Source organism: Protopterus annectens, chromosome 11.part0, assembly GCF_019279795.1.
Source record: "Protopterus annectens isolate FY-2018-M chromosome 11.part0, PAN1.0, whole genome shotgun sequence".
Classification (NCBI taxonomy): Eukaryota; Metazoa; Chordata; order Ceratodontiformes; family Protopteridae; genus Protopterus; species Protopterus annectens.
The window spans coordinates 988,860,171-988,881,650 of NC_056745.1; the positions used below are offsets into that span (position 1 = coordinate 988,860,171).

General features: G+C 44.3%; 1 protein-coding gene across 1 annotated transcript in view; it reads right to left on the minus strand.

Moving 5' to 3' along the window:
* The window catches only part of KIN (Kin17 DNA and RNA binding protein), a 416,311-nt gene that overhangs the window by 294,115 nt on the left and 100,716 nt on the right, over positions 1 to 21,480 (minus strand). Inside the window, exon 5 of the mRNA XM_044088362.1 lies at positions 7,014 to 7,195. Coding sequence (XP_043944297.1) covers positions 7,014 to 7,195 — 182 coding nt within the window. The remainder of the gene's footprint in view (positions 1 to 7,013; positions 7,196 to 21,480) is intronic.

A 21,480-nucleotide genomic window follows, 5' to 3' on the forward strand; every position in this document is an offset into this window, starting at 1 on the left:
CCCTGGAGGAACTTAAAAGGTCAGCAGCAGCTGTCCCAAAAAGATTTTTAATATCTAAGGAGCATTAAAAAGTTTGGCTTCAATATCATCAGGCAAGGCCTGAAGATTAAAGCTATGAATAAAGCCTCATCACAGAACCAAAAGCAGCATTCCTGGAAGAAGCATCAGCTGGCATCATAACTGCATTTTAGAGTGATGAGTGACCAAACTGGACCAAGCATGGAAAGAACTGAAGTTTTCCCTTCTGAATTAGGTAGATCAGACACAGCCTTAGCTACCCGAGAAAGAACAGCCAAGGTATTATTGGTCATGTGGGTTTGGTAATTAATGGCCCGAAATGACAACATGGTTGCAGAACATAGTTTTTTTACCCAACCTTTCTATAGCTCTACTATCCTTAGCAGACTGAAGGAGCTTAAAAAAAAAAAAAATCGCAAAGTTTCGAAGTTTTATCAGTTGACACTGGAGCTACACAAGGGTCAGCAGAAGGACATCTTAATAAGAATTTGCAATCCTCAGGCACCTTGTAGAACCTGTCCGGTTTCTTAGAGCCAAGGGATTGAGAGAAGCTACAGAGGCAGCACAGAAGGTGTCCAAATGTGCTGCCAACACAAGAGGAACTGCAGACAGCTTAGGAAACTCCATTTGTAGAAGCTCAAAGTAATTCTTTTGGATGTCAAGAGACCTGGGAGCAATCCCACTTAAAGCACTCCACCATACAAGCAACAACATCCCTAAAGGATAATTTATCCAAGGGGAAATTTGGATTCAGGAATCCTCTTCCTATGAACCACAGTCCAGAGGAAAATTAATTTGAGATAAGTATGCAAGGGACTCCTCTTCAGAATCTAGGTCCTCATCTGACGAATCCAGTCCCCTTACCCTCTTAACAGGGGTGGAAGACCAGGGAGGAGCAGGGGTTTACACCCCTTGAGGAGGCTTCAAGACCATCAAAGCATTAAACAAGCCTTGATAAAATGCTGGCATTCACGTTTGGGATCTTTAGCAACAGGGGTAGTATGCTTGGTCTTTTGCTTTTTCTTAAGTGGGATGCCCACCGTAACAACCATCGGCAGCTCAGTCCCTTGGCAGGATTCAATGAATGTAGTAGGAATCTCTTCCTGGACTAAGATTCGTGGACCCCCCCCCACCGCCCCCCGGCCCCTTGCCATGGTCCCCACTCAATGTCTGGAACAGACATTTGAAAAGCATCAGAGGATGTGCAAGAACTCAGATCCATGACGACTTCCGAAGGGGTCACAGCAGAGCAATCAGATGCAAGCACCGGACAAACTTCAGGGTTTTCACAAGCTTCTACACAGATGTCTGGTGGAGGCTTTTTAACCCTGGCCCCCTGATCAGGCCTAGACTTTTTGGCCTTCTTGGAAGACAGCTGTCCCACAGGATGGGAGGATTCCACCACAGCACCCCGAGACAACAATTTAAGACAGTCTGTTCTCAAAACATATGGAGAGAGAAGATGCACTACAGTGGGGCTTGGGGACAAACATTTGACAAACCACTGTACATGGTCATGGGAAATGCCTCGGCAAAAAAAAAGACACTGGTCCTGACTCTTTTTATGGGAAATCTGACACCAACACAGACATTTTCCCTTCGTGGATGACAAACACAAGTTAAAATAATATTAAAAAATTAAATAAGTAAAAAAATAAAGAAACCCCAATGGGGCACGTATCTGAGGGATGACTTTGTTACCATCATAGCAGACAGATATTCAGACTGACATTTGATAATGGGATTGGACTGGCGGCAAAGAAGTTCAAAGTTCTGGGTATTTGCATCCATATATCACCTTTATGCCCTATGCAGAGAACATACATGTGATATACGGTGCCTATAAAATCCAAAGGTTTTGGTATACTGGCCAGACGCTGGATCATTCTTGGCAGGAAATCCCTTTGGTGAAGAATACTGCAACAGAGATATGGAATAACACCTACTAAACAGTCCTAAACATGGAGCTAAAAGCAAACTCAACACAAACTTGGAAAAAATAAATGTGCAAAGAGTTAAAAAAAAAAACACCGCTAATTTGTATTGGCAAAACTGACTTGGCATGAAGTGTCAAATACTGACACTGACACACACACACACACACACACACACACACACACACACACACACACAATATACATCACTTTATTTTTTCTTAAATGAAAAGCAAACTAAGGAACAGAAATTACTTAAGTACCAGAAAGCAAATACAACACAAAGTGAAAAGCTGAAACAAAAAGTAAGAAACACAAGAGACTAACAGGAGGTTGAGAAACAAACTATCAAAAAGACAAAAAAAAAAAAAAAAAAAACTATTTTTCCTTATCCACTGAGTGGAATGTAGTAGAAATAGGATCCATATAGGTGTGCAAAGGTCATGGAGTGCCAACACTATAAAGTCTACACTCTTCCCTACTGCTGTGTGACCATGGAGTTGGTATGTATAAGTCTGGGATTTTTTTTTTTTTTGGGGGGGGGGGTGAGGTTTGCAGAAAGCAACATTCAGTGATTTAAATTTGTGGTGCTGTAACTTGGCAAAGTTCACATCTGCAAGTCAACAAAAATATGCAAATATAATGAAGAGGAGAACAGGGGCTATATTTTTCTGTCGTGAGCTGAACAAGTGGAAAAAAAGATTTGGAGAGGAAAACGGTTTGCAGAGAATTAAGAATAAATGGAAAGGGCTAGTAGCTTGGAAAAGTTTTGGATGCCAAGCCGAATGAAAATCTGCAGCAAATGGAGGCTCTTTTCTTCCATGTGAACTGAACAAAAGGCAAAAAAGACATGAAGAGGAAACTGTGTGGCAGAAAATAATGGGTAAAGGGGAGTAGCTAGTAGCTTGGGAAAGTTTTAGATGCCAAGATGGCTACAAACCTGTAGTTTCAGTATTACTCATTGATGAGGATTGACCTTTGTTTACCAGACTTATCAGTCCCATACAAAAATTTGAAGAAAATCTGGTTTATTGTGTACCTTGCCTGCACAGCTCTCAAATGCCCTTGATTTTACCCTATATTGTTTGCCCCATCTTTCATACAATGTTTGATTTTCTGGTAAATCATTGAGGATTACAGTCAGTCAATAACAGACATTACAGTCTCCTACTTCTTATTCAGAAAATGCATGTTGATGCAAACCTTGTTGTTCTATTAACGTCCTAAGTGAATTAGAGTAATATTTAAAAACTGTCCCAAGTTTTAGGTCCGTGTACCCAATTCTTCATCAAAAGTTGAAAGTGATGTTTGCCTGTGAATGGGTTTATTTGAGCAAATCCGTTTGGTCAGTATTTTAGTCTCTCTCTGCAGTGTTGATGTCTTTTGATTTCATACTTCCTTCCCTGACTCCCATGTGGTGTAATAACAATGGTAAACCACATTAAAATATTAAAAGTTGTTAATTTTTGGTGCCCTTCCAATAGCTGCAAATGTATTTTACCCAGGTAATGCCCATTTACCCCCTATGAGGTGACACTGGTGATGACAAACAAATGAATTCATGGAATCCGATCAAGGGTGTAGCCAGGCATACTCTTTGTACTCTACACAGTATATTTTTTATCCTTTGCATCACTCAGGAAAATTGCAGCTTTTTCAGTTTCAGGCTATTATATTATAACTGTCTAAAGTGATGACTAACAATGGGTACATAAACTTGTGTAGACAGAGGTTTGCTAATCTAAAAACACTATGTTTAATAGTTTTAGAGGGGACCAATGAAAATGATGTGTACATGTATTATTTGCTGGGGGAGGGGGAACATTTTGGAAGATGTGTCCATTTTTTTAAATGCTCTCTAGGTTGGCAGGCAGTAAAAACAGTTTTTGTGTACAAAATGGAATATTCTGGGTATACCACAGAATCCAGTCATTGACACAGTACCTCTGCCACTTGACATCAGCAATCTTTTGTTCACTGCTGAATAGGTATAAGAAAGGTCAAATAACAGTACTCGCCACTACTTTTGGGAAAAATTTGTCAGTGGACATTACCACAGGTCCCTTTTTCCAAATGATTTCAGATCACTGAAGCACAACAGATTCACAGGGCAGCAAATCATCATAGCAGTGGCCCATCCAACCAAAAGAGAAGCAGCCCATGAGCAGGGGACAAGCAGAGCAGTGCAGGAGCAATGACCAATACAGCTGATCACGTATGCACTTTTGATAATGTTAAAGTCAAGACCAATTCTGAAAAGCCTTGGGGGTGATAGTGGGGGGGCTGGTCGGCTCCTGACTAGTCAGCTCACATTCTGCACTGTAATTAACAGCACTGCACTTGCTCAAAAACACACCGTATTATTCTCATGACTGAAATGAAGTGGTCATATTCTGCTTGGGAGGAGGGGGGATGGGTCGACTGGAGCAGTCAAATTCTGTATTTAAAGATGTATTTAAATTAAACAGCAAGGCATTTGTTAGAATTGCTCCCTGAAAATGCATTTTTAATATAGTTGATATAAATATAATTGATATAAAATAATGAACACAACTCATGGGCTAAACTCTTTATTCTAATTGCCATTTCATAAGCTTTGTTAGATCAGAAAAATACAAATGTTAACAGACTTGTCATTTTAATTGCTAAAGTGAATTTTTAAGTTTAAAAGTGCTGATATAAGGTAGAAACTGTTCACACAGTCCATATTTAGCCTTTAGACGCTCTTGCTGTCCAAGTGTAAAATGCCTATACTTAACTGGTCCTACAGTGCCTGTGCTGAATGAAGCTAGAGGCTGTTCACTACTGTTTCCAGGCCTTGCTTTTTGTCCCATCTACTACTCTATCCCAATGTAAATCAAATGCAGCATTCACGCTCCAGTTCTTAGGCACACCTTCAGAATGAGTTTTAATGACATGGGCTGGACTCCTTTACCAAGCTCTTAATCTTTTAAGTTCTTGCAACATCCTGTTTCCAAGAATACCTCTCCCAGCTACAGAGTTACTATGTAAACTTTATTAACGTTCTTTACTTTACAATATTCACTGTTCAAATGTTCATTGTACTATAGCTATTTATTTACAATTCCTTTACTCTCATACCACCCTACGGCCCTTGATTTATTTGGGCTTCTACTCCTGGTCTGTGCTTGTTTTCCTTTACTGTCATGTGGAAGCCCTGTGCGCCAGTCAGAACTTCTCTTATTAGTGCTATCACTGTCTGTGCTGGAATCCACATTTCACTCTTGTCCATGTTACTCTGCCATACCTCTCAAATGTACAGATTTTCGCTGAATGTCCAGATTTTTGACTCATATTTTTGATCAATTTCTCAATAAAATTGTGTTTTTTTTGCAATTCAATGAGGATTGAAGTCAGAAAATAATGACATACATTTGCAATTCAGACTTCATACTCCTCAGAAAATTCATGATAATGTAAAACTTGTTAATCTATCATCTTTCTAAGTTTACAAAAGTAATATTTAAAAATTACCCCTATTTTTGGACCTTTGTCCAGGTTTTCTGTTCCAAGAGATGGAGAGGTACGACTATGACTTATTTGTCTACATGCTGAATATTTTCCACGTCTTATTCTGAAAAACCTTACGTCAGGTTTATCAGGTTTTTTTTGTCTACTGTGAATAATCAAGTTTGGTCCTACAGCTGGGATGGCCATGTAGATTATTAGTTCTTATGCTGTACTCAGTAAATTGAGGCCAACTAACTAGGAACTACTGACAACAGTTTAATCATTTCCAGTATCTACAGTGTCCCAGCTTTTGCTGCCCATTCACAACTGTTCTTTTCCTCACCCTACCCACCTTATTAACTTCCTGATTTGAGCTGGTAATGTTTCTCTTGCCATGTTAATGGCAAATACTGGACTCTTCTGCCACTATTTTATTTCCAGCAGTCCATTGATACTTTGTTTCTGAACTCCCATTTATTTCTTATGTTGTACAAAGGACAATATTGCTGGGTAGTATTTCAGTAAAACGCTACTTGTGCTCCTTTTGTCCCACACAGCCAATCAACCTCCCACATCACCAGTTTTAAGTCCCCGGTGTGGGTTGCGAGTCAGGATCCTTGTGAACTTTCGCACAAAGCTAGTTCAGGCTTTTTTTTTTGCTGTTTTTGTTTTTTAATATGAAACCTGAGCCTCACACACAAAGCTCACAGATTACATTATGAATGTAACACTACGCTGAAACACACTCATGCTTCCACAGCAAAGCACAGCACCCAGCCTATATCAAGTAACAAGAATAGGTTCATAGGTTGGTACTAGGCTATAGGTCCTAGGGCCTATACAAGCCTAGCCATTAACAATTCACTGGCTATTTCGTCGCACAGTATTTACTTCCCTGGACCCCTGTCTAGCAGGGCGACTGACGTGATCCCAGGGGTGAATTTCCTGTCTCCCATCCAATCATCAAGGTTACTTTTGAAGAGGGCCAAAGATGCGCTCTGCTTGACATGTATGGGCAGTGTATTCCAGAGTCTAGGGAGTCTCTGGGTCAGGAACCTATCCCTCCAGCATGTTTTGTTCATTGTGATGACAAGGTTTAGATCCCTAGAGCATGTGGCTCTAAGGGACTGGGATTTCTTCAAGTGTAGCATGTCCAACATCTTTGGGTTTGACATGGCCTATATGCAACAGATGACACCACAATACTCCAAAAGGGATGAGTAAGTCACCAATGGCCATTCACTATCATTCCTCTCCAGCAGATAAATGTACAAGTAGTTAATCAAATCCAAATCTTCCACTGATGAGTCAGGGCTTCAGCCTCTGCGTTACTATGCCCAGATCACATTCATAGTTTTTAAACACTTTGATGTAACACTGTATAAACAGCTGCGCAAAAATCAACTACACAAGTGTAGAATTAACTAATGCATCTAAAAGCAGTTCTGTACATTACGTTTGCAAATACAGAAATTACAGGTAAAACAGAAAGAACTAAGCTGAAATTTATAATGCAACCAGCACATAACCATTAAAATTAACACTAAATAATTCTTTCTAATTTCTCAAGCTGTTAGTAAAGAGTCCTACCTCCTCTTTTCCCGCCTTGCCCCTTCGAACTTGATCCTCAATGAACTTGGCACTTCTTTCTTCATCATCAAGGTCCTGTTTTTTCCTCTTTTCCTGCTCTTCCATTCGGCGTATGGTCTCAGGATCCCTGTCAATATACTGCATATACCAACCCTTTGGAGTTTCATCTACTTTGCAGTAACCTGGTTAGCAAACAAGATATTATACTGTCACTATTTTTTACCAAGTCATAAAAAAAAAAAGACAAAAAAAAACAATGTGGACACATACGAAGAGAGAAAAAAAAATCACTACTACAGGCTAAAACTAAATGCATATATGAAAGAGTGTTTAAATCTAAACTCGAACAATGCCAAAAAGTCAAATGGTACATTTTATACCAAATAAGACACCCATATACTTATAATTTCATTTCAGTTGGCAAGGGAAATGGCATTATGGCAGGGTGTCTGTCTGCTGCCAATGGCCCTGTGCTGACCAGTCAAAAACTAGTGATGGGAGGTTCATATGGGGAAGGATCAAATAACAGCTCAAAGACTTCTTACTGAGAGGTGGGTGTGGGGTTTTGCTGAAACCAGCCACTCTCTAGCAGAAAATAAAATATGATACCCAAGCTACAGCAGACTACTATGTTCACACATATATCTATAGGTTCAAATATATGTGAGAGATGCAACTATTTAGCCAAACTGGAGGCTGAGCTCTCTCATCTCAAAACTGGTGTAACCAGTCAGGAGGAGAAGGTAACCTCACACAACACAATTCCAGTATCACATAGTCCCACCACATCAGTGAACCAAACACATAAATACACAAAAACATACTCTGAGGCTCTAAATAAAAATCTACCTAAGCAATAGAGACCTCCAAAGCAGACATCCAAGCAAACGCTACCTCAAAACAAAACACACACAACACATAACCCACATAGTCAGTGTGCCAAGCAGCCACAGCCCTTAAGGCTGAATAACACACCTGATACTCTTGTTATAGGTGACTCTATTGTCAGACACATTGACGTCCCGCTCACCAGGCTGAATAAAGAGAAGGTCACGGTGAGCTGCCTGTCGGGTGCTAGGATCCGACAACGCAAGCACTCAGGTCACTCCAAAGCAAATATAAATATGTCTCAGTCATTGTACATGCTGGTGTGAATGACCTGAGACGTACCTCCCTGGACTATATGAAAATAGACATAGAGGAGCTCTCTGATCATGTAGCCCAGGCTGGTATGACCCTGACCTTGAGCAGCATCTTACCCTCACCTAGAATGATGCCAAAGTACAAAGACAAAATGATCGATTTTAACAACTGGCTAAAATTTTGGTGTCATTCAAAGGGGATCCAGTGTCTGTCAGCCTGGGATGACATGCTCGACAAGCCATGTTGCTTCGCTAGGGACGGCTTGCACCTGTCACCACTGGGCTTTCGGATATTGGCAAAGGGTCTTGCCACCCCCATAGTGCCTTTTTTAGGCAAGGCTCAAAAGTCAAACCCACCCCCATAGACAACACAAGGAAAAAGAAACTAAGGGTAATGCTGCTAAACGCCAGAAGTCTTAACCTCAAGATGCACGCACTCGAAGCTCTCCTCAGTATGGAGAACATCGATATCTGTGCAGTGACAGAAACCTGGTTCAAGGCTCCAGAGAGCACCCCATCACTACCAGGTTATACCTCGTATCATGCTTTTTGGCCCCAAAACCCAGACCGAACCACAAAAGGAGGGGGAGTTTCCATATTTATCAAGGATATCCACACCTCCAGGTTAGTGGCATTGCACAAAGTATCGGAGACCATCCATGTGCAACTAACAGTGGGCAAGACTGCTTTTCAGTTTATAGCATCCTACAGACCACCCTCTCAAAGTCAGGAATCCCATTCGGCCTTCCTGAAAACATTGGAGAACATGAAGATCTCACCGAACACCATTATATTGGGTGACTTCAACTACCCAAACATTGACTGGGAGCACTACTCAAGCCTCAGCACCTTAGCCCAAAGATTCCTGGAAATTCTAAACTCAAATGCTATGGAACAACTAGTCACCACTCCCACAAGAGGGGACAACATACTAGACCTGATCATTACCAACATGGGGACTCTATGCTCCACACCAGAAGTATATCCCTCATTGGGAAGATCAGACCATAAATTAATTTCACTGGATGTCCACATCCTGACCCCATCCCCAGCCCAGAAAACCACAGTGAAAAACTTCTCAAAAGTGAACTTCTCACTTCTCCAAACCGAAGTGGAATCCTTCAAGGCCCCAGTGCCAGTGGAAACTACAGCCCAAACTGCAGAATCCTATATAAATGCATTCTACGGACATCTCCAGGAATGCATGGATCATGCTATCCCAAACAAAACCAAGACCCAATCTTCCAAAGGCAGGCGTCCAGTCTGGTGGACCCCTGCCATAAATAAACTGTACAACAGAAGGAGGAAGCTACTACATGATACAGCAAAATCCCTAATAGGGAAGGCATCTCTGATCAGTACTAGCAAAAAATTACGATCCCTCATAAAATCCTCCAAGGCCAGCTTAGAGAGAAAAATTGCACAGGACACCAAAGACAATCATAAGGCTTTTTTCAGTTATGTTAGAAACCTGGGATGCAACTCCCAGACTTGTTCTGAGTTGATTCTAAGCGACAAAAATACACTGAACCCACAGACATCGCCAATATCCTGGCAGACAGGTTCAGTGCAAACTTCTCCACCCCCTCCCCCAAAAGAGCAAGTATCTATCCCGGCAGAGGGCTGCCTCCCAAACATCTCAGATGCTCAGGTGAAGGCTGCCCTCTCCAAAGCAAAAAACACTGCTTCCATGGGACCAGATGGCGTCCCAGGTTGCATCCTACATGAACTACAAGAGGAACTAATCCCTCAAATAAAACAGCTACACAATCTCAGCCTCACTACAGGATATGTGCCCACAGAATGGCGTACAGCAACAGTGGTCCCACTACACAAAGGTGGAGCCTCTACGCACCCTGGAAACTATCGCCCCATAAGCCTGACTAGCTTAGTCTGCAAGGCTATGGAGAGGATCATCATGGAGCTCATAAACAAAGACACTGGGGACCTACAGACACTAGATCCTACCCAGTTCGGCTTTGTCAAGGGCAGATCCTGCCTTTTGAACCTGGTTGACTTCTTTGAAACAGTCACCAAAGCCATAGATGAAGGGAAGGTAGTCCACACAGCCTATCTGGACCTTGCAAAGGCATTTGACACTATACCCCACTCGGGCATCATAGATAAGCTATCCAGCTTAAATATAAACCCCTATGTCACAAGATGGGTCGCAAACTGGCTCAAAGACAGAACCCACAGAGTGAGAGTTGCTGGGGCCATGTCAGACTCGAAACCGGTCACAAGTGGCATCCCATAGGGTTCTGTCCTGGGACCACTCTTGTTCGGTATATACTTTTCCGAGGTACAGGCAAACGTGGGAGGACTATGGCTCACCAAATTCGCAGACGACTGCAAACTGGGCGCCATAATCAACTCTCCAGCTGACACAAACATCCTTCAAAAAGGTCTCACAGAGACAGATAACTGGTGCCAGCGCCATGGTTTAAAGCTAAATGCCAAAAAATGTATAGTCATACCCTTTGGCAAAAACAATGTGCCCACAAATTACAGCATAGGCGGAAACTCATTAAGTACAGAGAACGTTATTAGGGACCTGGGGACCCAAGTTGATAGCAATCTCTCCTTTGAAAACCACATTGCCAAAGTGGTTAGAAAGACCTTCTACATAGCCCACCTCATCACGAAGGGTTTCACATCTAGATCAAGAGAGGTAATCGTGCCCCTTTATTCATCCCTCATCAGGCCCATCATAGAATACAATGCCCCTTTTGGGACGTACCTTACCCAACACCTGCAGCAATTAGAAAGACCCCAAAAGTATCTCACCAAGAGGATCAAGGGTCTCAAACAGATGCCATATGCTGCTCGGTTAAAAAAACTCCAGCTCTACTCAGTTGCATACCGCCTACTTCGAGGCGATCTGTGCCTGACATACAAAGCTATGTCAAATCCAGAATTAATGGACATGCTCCACCTCAGTAAATCTAAATCCCTTAGAGCCACACGCTCGAGGGACTTGAACCTCAGCACAGAAATAAATAGAACTTGCTGGAGGGACAGGTTCATAACCCAGAGGCTCCCTTCACTCTGGAATAGAATTCCAGTTCATGTGAGGCAGAGCACCTCACTGAATCTCTTCAAGAAGAATCTCGATAAGTGGATGGGGGATCGTAGGTTTGTCCCAGGGATTACTCTCGTGTCACTATTAGACAGAGGCACAGTAAACTAAACCTTAAAAAGGGCACAGTATACTCAAATCAATGCGTGGCGTAAGCCATACAGAATCGGACTAGGCTTATAATTGCCCCAGGGCAGATAGCCTAGTATGAACCTATGAACAAGGTCCTAAATAATACCGGCCACCAATAAAAATAAAAGTTTGCACTTAACCATAATATACAGCTTACCTGACAAAGGTAAAGATTTATCGAAGTGGACATCAAGTAATCCTGCTTACCTGACAAACTGTTGGCAGAGAAAGTATCCAACAAAGTAAGCTGGGATTTTAATCTGTGGGGCAATGGAAGCATCTGCATTCCCTGACACAATTATAAGATTAATTAGGAAAATATACGAGGGGATCTGAGATGAACATTAAAGTGGATGGTTCCTCTCTAAATTCTGTTTGATCACAGGAACCAGGCAGGGCTGTCCTCTTTCCCCTTTGTAATTTGCATTATATTTAGAACTACTGGCAAAGAAATTATGGGACTCAGATATTCAAGAATCAAACTGGTATGGTAATCAAGAAAAGTTGTTTTTATCTGCAGATGATATTTTGTACCTGATAAAATCAGATAAGGACATTTCAGTGTTGTGGAACATTTTGAGACAGTTTAAAGTCTTTTTGGGATACAAAATTAGACAAACCAAAGGCAGTACCTGTAAATTATGTACCCACACATGAATCTGTACAGCAATACCCATATTTATGGGGTCATGATAAAATGAAGTATTTAGAAATATGGGTCAAAAAGGTTTGCATCACGTCAGCTACAGATATGTGAAAAAAGACTACAGAAAAAAACAACAAAATCTGAGAAACTGGAAGTTCTGGTTTGTAGACATGGACAGCAATATATAAGCAGTGAAAATGCTTTTAGTCCCTTTAGTTTTATACACAGGTCAGGCATATTATTATCAATCAGAGGAGAATTTCTGGATAGCGATTTTAGTTGAAGGATTTTATCCGGGAGGGGAATCGGGCAAGATTCAAGTGGGATAGGTTGATCCTTCCAATAGAAGGAGGTAGTTTGGGATTACCTGATTTTAAGGGGTATTTCAGAGCTACACAGTTAAGACTCCTACATACAGCACAAACAGAAAAGGTGTAATTCAAAGTGCAAAGGGACGATGATGAAAAGGGGGGCTCAAGAAACGAGTAGAGAATGGGACTTTGGATGCAGATCCTTAGGGAGAATAATGATACACACACAGAATATTATATTAATGAAGAAGCAGACAGTATACCAACAACTAAGCCAACATTGGAATGGAGAAAGATTCTGCTGATAGGGATAAGTGCAATTAGGGTACAGAGAATAGGCAAGAGAGGGATGGCACGGCAGCTGCTTAATAATATAGCCTTCATTAATAAAGGATACATTAATAAAAGGATATATTAAGCAGCTGCCATTGGACCTATTCATTCGGTCACTGAGTGCATGCTGCAGTTCCTGTTTCGTAGTACTGTTGGGCTAGCAGAATGGCAAGAGGCCAAGAATACATTTGGACTGCAGGCTACAGACTGTTAGGCTACAGACTTATCAGTCCTTGACAGGGAAGGCAGACTATTGGCAAAGAGAAAGGAATGGAAATACTGGGTGGGCAAATTGATATAACCAAAAAAATGATTTTTTGACCTGTGATACAGAATCAGAATCGCCTAGACATAGTAAGGCCTTGCTGAATTTAATTATGGTGGTTGCCAAAAAAGCAATTACTAGAAAATGGAAATCAAAGTCTAAACCAACCATGTAGTGACATAATATAGATGAAATAACTGGAAGTGAGATATTTTGAAAAGGGTAAGAGCAAATTAGAAAAATAAAGTGGAAACTGTGGGAACTATACATGCAGGAAAATGCTTCAGAGGAGGAATGAGGTTTAAGGGAAGGCAGGAATTGAATGAGCTACATAATGTTTGATTGACAATGATTGTATAGAAGATTATGTGATGTAAAATGTTGGCAACTGAAAATGTCAGTATGGTTTGTTTTCATTTATATAAATGTACGATTGCCTGCATCATAAATGAGAATTGAATAAAGAGGTTTCTTGTTTAAAAAAAAGACAGTTGTTGAAATCAATAATTTTTTGCTGTTGTTATAGCATCGTTCTAGGTGACGGTAATATATTCCTCAATGTAAGGCTCGTAGCTGCTGGAGACTCACAGTCTGAAAACTCCATATCATCTCAAAAAAGTCCAGATAGGTTTTTCTCAGTTCATTTACACCTACAGGGATTATGATGGAATTATACTGGTATCTGTGGCATAAAGACTTGGGTGCGTGTGCGATTTGGTGAATCCCAGCTCCAGATAAGTAATTAAAAGTTATCTTCTCCTTGTTCAGCCTGATTAGAGAGGAATTAGTACATCTTATAATGGTGTCCCCGTGGATGAGAGGCCTGGAAAGTTTGTTTGCTTGCCTTAGGGTCTTAGTTTTTAGTGGTCCATTGAGAGTAACAGTGTGTGTGGTGTGTGGTGTTAGGTGGTGTTTTTTCCAAGTGATTCTGGGCTTACTAAGGCTTATCTGTGACAACAGGCAGTTTAGAAAGATTGTTTTAAGTGACTCAGCATACATTAGTCTGCCTGTGTGTTGTACACTACGTGGCATGGGTGTTGTGTGCATGGTTTTGGCAAGATGACGTGCACTTGAATGCTAGAGTTTAGCCTCAAGTGTCATTGTGCAAGTATAACTGTCGCACACTGTCTCTGCCTCTTGGTGGTTGTTGGTAAATATGCGAAAATTTCTACATTATCTTAAGATGCCCATATCTACCATTCTGGTGGGGTAAGATGGGATTGTTCCAGTATCCAGAAAGAGAAGAGATAAATCTATCATTATGTTAAGTACATAACGTGTATATTTGATCTGGTCCTGTCTTGATACTTAACAGAAAGAGAGTATAACCACCTGGCTACTTTATCTTTGGACAACTTTAGACCTTTTGTAACAGAGACAAAGGAAATAAATAACTGTCATGCCTAAACTCTTGTGCATGATGTAAATTAAAAAAAGTCATCTATGGACATTGAAACATAATTAGAAGTTATGTACTCACCATAACGTTCCATCTGAGTAGGTGACTTCATTCGGCTGCAACCTGTGGGTATCGGATCCGATCTCGGATCCGAGCCGGCAATTCAAAAGCTTAGGCTCCGAGCTCCTAGCTCCTCCCTCTTACCCATAACCCCTTGCCAAGCCCTGACTGACCTCAGATTGAGTTTGCCTCAAATACTGACCACAGTATACTAAAACAGCATAAATACTCGCTCTATAAAGGTCAGGGGGGGTGGAGGGGGGGGATGGTTGCAGCCGAATGAAGTCACCTACTCAGATGGAACGTTATGGTGAGTACATAACTTCTAAATCTGAAGTAGGCAGACTTCATTCGTCTGCAACCTGTGGGACAGAGTCCCTAGCTACCTGAATCTTGGGCGGCCGTCATGGAAGGATGTTCCGGAGCACCGCTGAGCCAAAGGATGCTCTTCCTCTAGAAACAACATCCACCTTGTAATGAGAAATAAAAGTATGAGGCGAGGCCCAAGTAGCTGCCGCGCAGATATCATCCAACGAAACACGGGACTTAAAGGCGGCTGATGTAGAAACTGCCCTAGTAGAATGAGCCGTAACCCTCTGAGGAGCAGGTCTGCCTGAAGTGTCATATGCCTGCAAAATGCAATTAGCAATCCATTTAGATAGAGTGACTTTAGACACTGCTTTACCCAGAGCAAATTTAGCAAAGGAGACGAACAGCTGATCTGATTTCCTGTGGCCAGCTGTCCTGTTAATATAAAAACGTAATTGTCTATGAACATCCAATGAATGCAATTTGTATTCTCCTTTGTTTGAATACTTGGGAAAAAGACAGGCAAATTGATTGACTGGTTAATATTGGATTCAGAAGAGACCTTCGGAAGAAAAGATGGATTGGTCCTGAGGCACACCCTATCAGGGAAGAAAGAAAGATAAGGCGGTTTGATACATAGAGCCTGAAGCTCAGACACCCTTCTGGCTGAAGTGATAGCTACCAGAAAGACAGTCTTCCAGGAAAGGAATTTTAAATCAGCAGAAGCTGCAGGCTCGAAGGGAGGAGCAGTAAGGGCCTGCAGGACTAAAGACAAGTCCCAAGGCGGTACAACCTCCTTGATTGGAGGCCTTAACAAAAAAACTCCTTTGAGAAAGGTTTTGCATAATTTCGCTGTCATAAGGGGAGCTGTGTCCTGTCCAATATGATAATGCGAGATAGCCGCCAATTGTACCTTAATCGTGGAAGAACTGGCCCCTTGATGAAAGAGGTCTGTTAGAAAATCTAGCACCGCAGAGATAGGTGCTGAAAAAGGATCCACAGTTCTCTGTCCTGCCCATATAGAGAACCTCTTCCATTTACTCCGATAAACCTGTCTGGTGGAAGGTTTATGAGCAGCCACCAAAATGGCTTTGACCGGTGAAGAGATACTGGGAGTCCTAATTAAGGTTGGAATTGGAGCAGCCAAGCTGTCAACTTCAGGGTCCAGATCGAACTGGCATTCCCAGAGGGTGAGAGATGAGATCCGAATTGGATCCAGAATCCATGGTGGATTGATTTTGTGAGACCATACGAAGGGGAACCAAGGTTGTCGAGGCCAGAATGGGGCAATGAGAATCATTCTGCTCCCCAAACTGTTGGCTTTCTGCAGAAACCTCTGCATCAGAGGAAGTGGAGGGTAGGCATAAAGGAGACCGGGAGGCCAAGCATGCACCAGAGCATCCTTCGGGAACTCCCCTGGTGGGGGAAGCAGAGCGAAGAAATTGTCGCATTTGGCGTTTGAGGGAGAAGCAAAAAGATCGCAACAGGGTTGCCCCCAAACGGCAAAAATCTTCTTCGCTACTTGAAGATTGAGGGACCACTCGTGTGGAGAAAGGATGGTGCGACTGAGCTTGTCCGCAAGGATGTTGGACTTTCCCGGAATGTGCGTTGCTATCAGAAAGCGTTTGGTGGAAATTGCCCATTCCCAGACTCTCATGGCCTCGACAAAGGGGTAAGACCTGGTTCCTCCTGCTTGTTGATATACCAGACTACGGACATATTGTCTGTCTGAATCGCAATAGTCCCTGTAGGAAGAACGTGGTGAAGTGCTTGCAACGCTAGGAGCACCGCCCTCATTTCCAGGACATTTATATGCAATGACGCCTCTGTGGGATTCCACGTGCCTTGGACAATCTTTCCCGCAGAATGCCCCCCCCACCCGAGGCAAGAAGCGTCCGTGGTCACTGTGGCTCGGGCAAATGCAGCGCCAAAGGGTCTTCCTGCTAGGGGCTCCGGAGAAAGAAGCCACCACAGAAGGGAGTCCCTGCACGCTCTGCTGATCGCAATCGGAGCGTTTAGAGACGAACAAAGAGGAGACCACTGAACTTGAAGGGTCCATTGAAGAACCCGCATGCGTAAACGGGCATGAATTAGAAGCGGGATAGCTGCCGCCATAGAACCTAGGGCCCTCAGGACCGAAGCTGCAGTTGGAGAAGGTTGAAGGATTGCTGTCACATGACACCTCAGGCTGACGATACGGTCTGGGGTGAGGAAGGCTCGCATTGATCTGGTGTCTAGTCTTCCTCCTATGAAATCTATAATTTGAGTTGGATTCAGAAAAGATTTCTCCCAGTTGATCGTGATGCCCAGCCTTGGTGCTAGTTGAAGGAAATAATCCCTGGCTGAGCACAGAAGATGCCTCGATGATGCCGTCAGGAGCCAGTCGTCCAGGTACGGAAAGACCTGTAATCCCTGGAGCCTCAGGTGGGCCGCTACCACCGCTAACACCTTGGTAAACACCCTGGGGCTGAGGTGAGACCAAAGGGGAGGACCCTGAACTGATAATGACTGGCTCCCAGCCGGAAGCGAAGAAACCTCCTGGATCGTCTGTCCATCCGAATGTGGTAGTACGCATCCTTGAGGTCTATGGAACACATCCAGTCGTTCTCCCTCAAAAGGGGGAGTATAGATTGCAGAGTGACCATCCGGAACTTTTGCTTGGTTACTGACAGGTTCAACAGGGAAAGGTCTAAAATTGGTCTCAAGTCCCCCGTCTTCTTTGGCACCAAAAAGAACCTGGAGTAAAACCCTAATCCGGCTTGATCTGGGGGGACGCGCTGGATGGCTCTTTTTCCTAGCAGCTGCTCGATTTCGAGAGCTGCCGCCTCCCTTTGGTCGGGTGGAACATCTGGGAGGCTGCGAGATTTGGGAATCTTGATTAGGGGTATTGAATATCCTCTGGATATAAGTCGAAGCACCCAACTGTCTGTTGTTATGGACTCCCAAGAAGTCAGGTGCATCGAAAACCGCCCCCCGACTGCCTCCAGAGACGGACAGCCGGGCAACCCTTCAGGGCTGCTGCGTGGGTCTCTCAGAGAAGGGTTCTCTGGACCCAAAATTGCCAGGAGCCCCCCTGCCTCTGGCACGACGACCTCCCGTCCTCCTCTGCCACGGAAGGACTGGTTATCCGAGCAGGTTGGGACTGCTGCGACTTCGGAACCACATCTTCTTCTGTCCCTTTTGGTTCTTAGAGAAGGACCTCTGGGGAGCTGAGAAGCGGACTCGACGGCAGACAGCGTCTTCCCGTCCTTTTCGCTCTGGACTAATGTCTCGCGAACAGTCTTGCCAAACAAGGCAGAACCATCGAAAGGGGCATTCGCGAAGGTCGCCTTGAAGGGCTCAGCAAAATCACAATGGCGGAGCCAGGCCTGTCGCCTCATGACGAGGCCTGCTCCGCTGGCTCTAGCGGCTCCCTCAGTAGCATGAGACAGCAGCCGCATAGATGTATTGGATACAGATCTGAGAGTGGCCATTCGGGTGGAGTAAACCTGTTTATCCTCACTCGAGATGGACTCCGGGGGAGATGCAGCGTATTCTTTAATCAGATCTCGCTGCATCCTAATGAGATGTGCCATGTAGTTCAGCCCTCTCAAGGAGAAGGTCGCTGAACTAAACACTCGCTTCCCAATGCGATCCATCGAACGGGACTCCTTGCCCGGAGGATGGACGGAGGGACTCTCCTGGGCCAATTCCCTCTTCGTGGCTGCAGCCATCATCATGGCATCTACTGGGGGACCCTTACTCCAGTGGGTGCGGTCAGATGGAGGAGAAAGAATGCGGTCCGGGCGCTTAGGGATAGGCTCAATGGTGTCCGGATCCTTCCACGCCCTGATAGATATAAGATCTACCAGGGGGTCAGCAGGAGGGGACACCCAAGAGGTAGAAGGGCCCGCCTCGAATGCCTCCAGGAACACAGACTCGTCCGAAGAAGCCTTGGGGGCAGACCACCCCCCTGATCCTTAACATCTCCATGATGTCTCCAAATGAGACGCCCTCAGGGGTGACCTAGGGGAGCCTTCCGCTTCATCCAAGTCCGTGTCTTCAGTGACGGACTCAGGGGAGTCCATGTGCCTCCTCTTGCACTTGCGCTTCCGAGATACTTCATCGGGGGGGCTGTCCGAGGAGTACTCTTCAGCAGATGGATGTTCCAAGGGAACCACTTGGGACATCGAGGCGGGCTGTCCCTGGGACCGGCTGGTGTGGCCTGGCCCAACTGCAATGGAGTGCGGGATGGAGCCGTGGCAGGGACCGGGGGTCCGGATGTCCTCGACAGTGCCCTTTCCATAACGTTGAAAGCCGAGGGGCAGCCAGCTTCTCTAAGCCCCGAGAGCCGACCCCCACTCGGATCCGACGTACGGATCGGAGTCGGAGCCGAAACCGTCGGATCCGAGAGACCAGTGTGCTCCGACCTGGACGGAGCCGAAGACACACCAGCTCCCTCAGATCCGAGGCTCGGCCCTCGGCTCCGAGAGGTCGGTTCCGGCACCAAGCACTCAAGGGATGGGACGGATCCGAGGTGCGCCGACCAATCGGATCCGACCCACCCCCGGATCCAAATCTGCACGGCGCCGAAAGCTCCGAACCCGTGGTATGGGTCGGAGAAGGAGCTAAGGGGGCGAAAAAAGGGGTCGAAGCCCCTCCCGGTTGGGGGGGGGCTAGGAGCACTCCCATTTGCATTTGGGCCTGGATGAATTTCCTCATCATCCGGTCCATATCAGCTTCGCTCATAGAAAAGGTGGATCTAGAGGAGGCCACCGAAGCGGACCTAGAGAGCCGTCTCGGTGACCTCCTGGAAGGGCTAGCCTCCTCCTCCTCGGGTCCAGGAGAGAACCGAGGAGGAGGAAGGCTAGAAGGCACAGGGGAAGCCCGCTTAGATGGAGGAGCCGAGCTGGAAGCTTCGGCTCTCCTCTTGTGGTGCTTCTCCCTGTGCCTCTCCTTCTGTCTCTCCCTAGAAGAATCCTTCCCCTCCGGCAACTTTAAGGGAGGTTGAGTCCCAGCCGGAGGGGGAGAACTCACAGCAACAAGTTGCTGACTGGAGGGGGCAGAGGCCGAAGCAGTATCTGGGGGTAAAAGACCCGCCAGCACCAACTTCGACCTCCGTTCCCTTAAAGCCCGGGGTTGAACCCTGCACAAATGGTACAACCAGCAGACAGGTGTTCAACCCCAAGATGACGACGAGTGTGGCCATCTGCTGGAGACAGCTTATGGCCACACTTGGTACATTTCGAAAAAACAGCCTTAGGGGCTTCAGACATTACACCTAAGGCCTAAACACACACACACACAAACAAACTACGAAAACCCGAGAAAAATTAACTAAAGAGGGAGGAAAGCCTTAACCACACACAACTCTAACTATATTTATAACAAAAATAGAGAATTTGAAAAATTTTCCTGTCAGAAAACTACACTTATCTCAAAACCACGCCAGGAGCTCTAGAATTCCGTTGCTTCTTGAAAAGCGGCAAACGAAATCTGAGGTCAGTCAGGGCTTGGCAAGGGGTTATGGGTAAGAGGGAGGAGCTAGGAGCTCGGAGCCTAAGCTTTTGAACTGCCGGCTCGGATCCGAGATCGGATCCGATACCCACAGGTTGCAGACGAATGAAGTCTGCCTACTTCAGATCTAGTATTACACTTTTACCTGCATACCTACTGAAAAATATTGGCAGGTTAAGAGACTGGTTTAAGTCAAGGAATAAAACTTAGTTTAGTTCCAGGTGTAACTCTGGATGAAAAATGAAATATGGAGAATAAGGCATGACTTTATGATACTCTTCACAGATGTAATAGCTACAATAAGGGCAGTATTCCATGTCAGGAATTTTAAATCAATAAAACAAGCCATTTCAAAGGGTGGCTTTTCTAATTTCTCTAGAACAAAAGTAAATCCCATGAGGTTACAGGTCTAGCCAAGGAAGGCTTAAAGTGAAATACTTTCAAAAAAGGTTTTACAAGTATTGTGCGACAAAACTGATGATGGGAAGCCATAATAAAAAGATGAAATGGTCGCTTAACTTGATCATACAACTGGCCCCTTCCTGAAAGACATGGGCCAAAAAAAGAAAAACTTGAGAAAGAGAAGCTAATGGGGGGGGGGGGGGTTATGGCTCTATCTGAAGTCCAAAATGTAAATTTTTTTCCATTTCCCACTATACAGCTTCAGAATAGACATTTTCCGAGACAGATATCAAACTGATCAATAAATGAATCAATTGGGAAAGGATAAATTCCTGGCCATTACTGAAACTGGAGTAACCTTGTAGTCAGATGAAGGGAATGAGTGTCCAAGAGAGACAACCCAAAGGAAAGAAATAGCAGAATGGGGTAGAGATCTCTTTAGATGCAGCAACAAGGGGAACCACAGCTTGGTATGCCTTAGCTTCCTGGATGAATCTAGGTATTAGGAAAAATGGTAGAGAAGCATACAGTAGACCTGGAGGCCAATTGTGAGCAGATGCATCTCTTAGTACCAGCCCTTCCAGAGGGAGGATACTGAAAAAAAATACAATGTCCACAAACGAAGAATCTGGGAGTAGTACCACGCCACACAGATAGGGCTAGAGCTCACCAAATCACACCAGCAAGAAAAATCTTTTTATTCCACCTCATAGAAAATAATTTGTATAAGCTCTTTTGTTTTAGTCTAGCATTGAGTAGCATTACCCTCAGATTTTGCATGCTTGTATCTGTTACGGTGGTGGTTTTATCCGTTGAACCTTACCTAAAAAAGGCACTATAGTGCAAATGAATGGACTGATTAAGGGCCACACTGGATGCCACCATGGGCATGA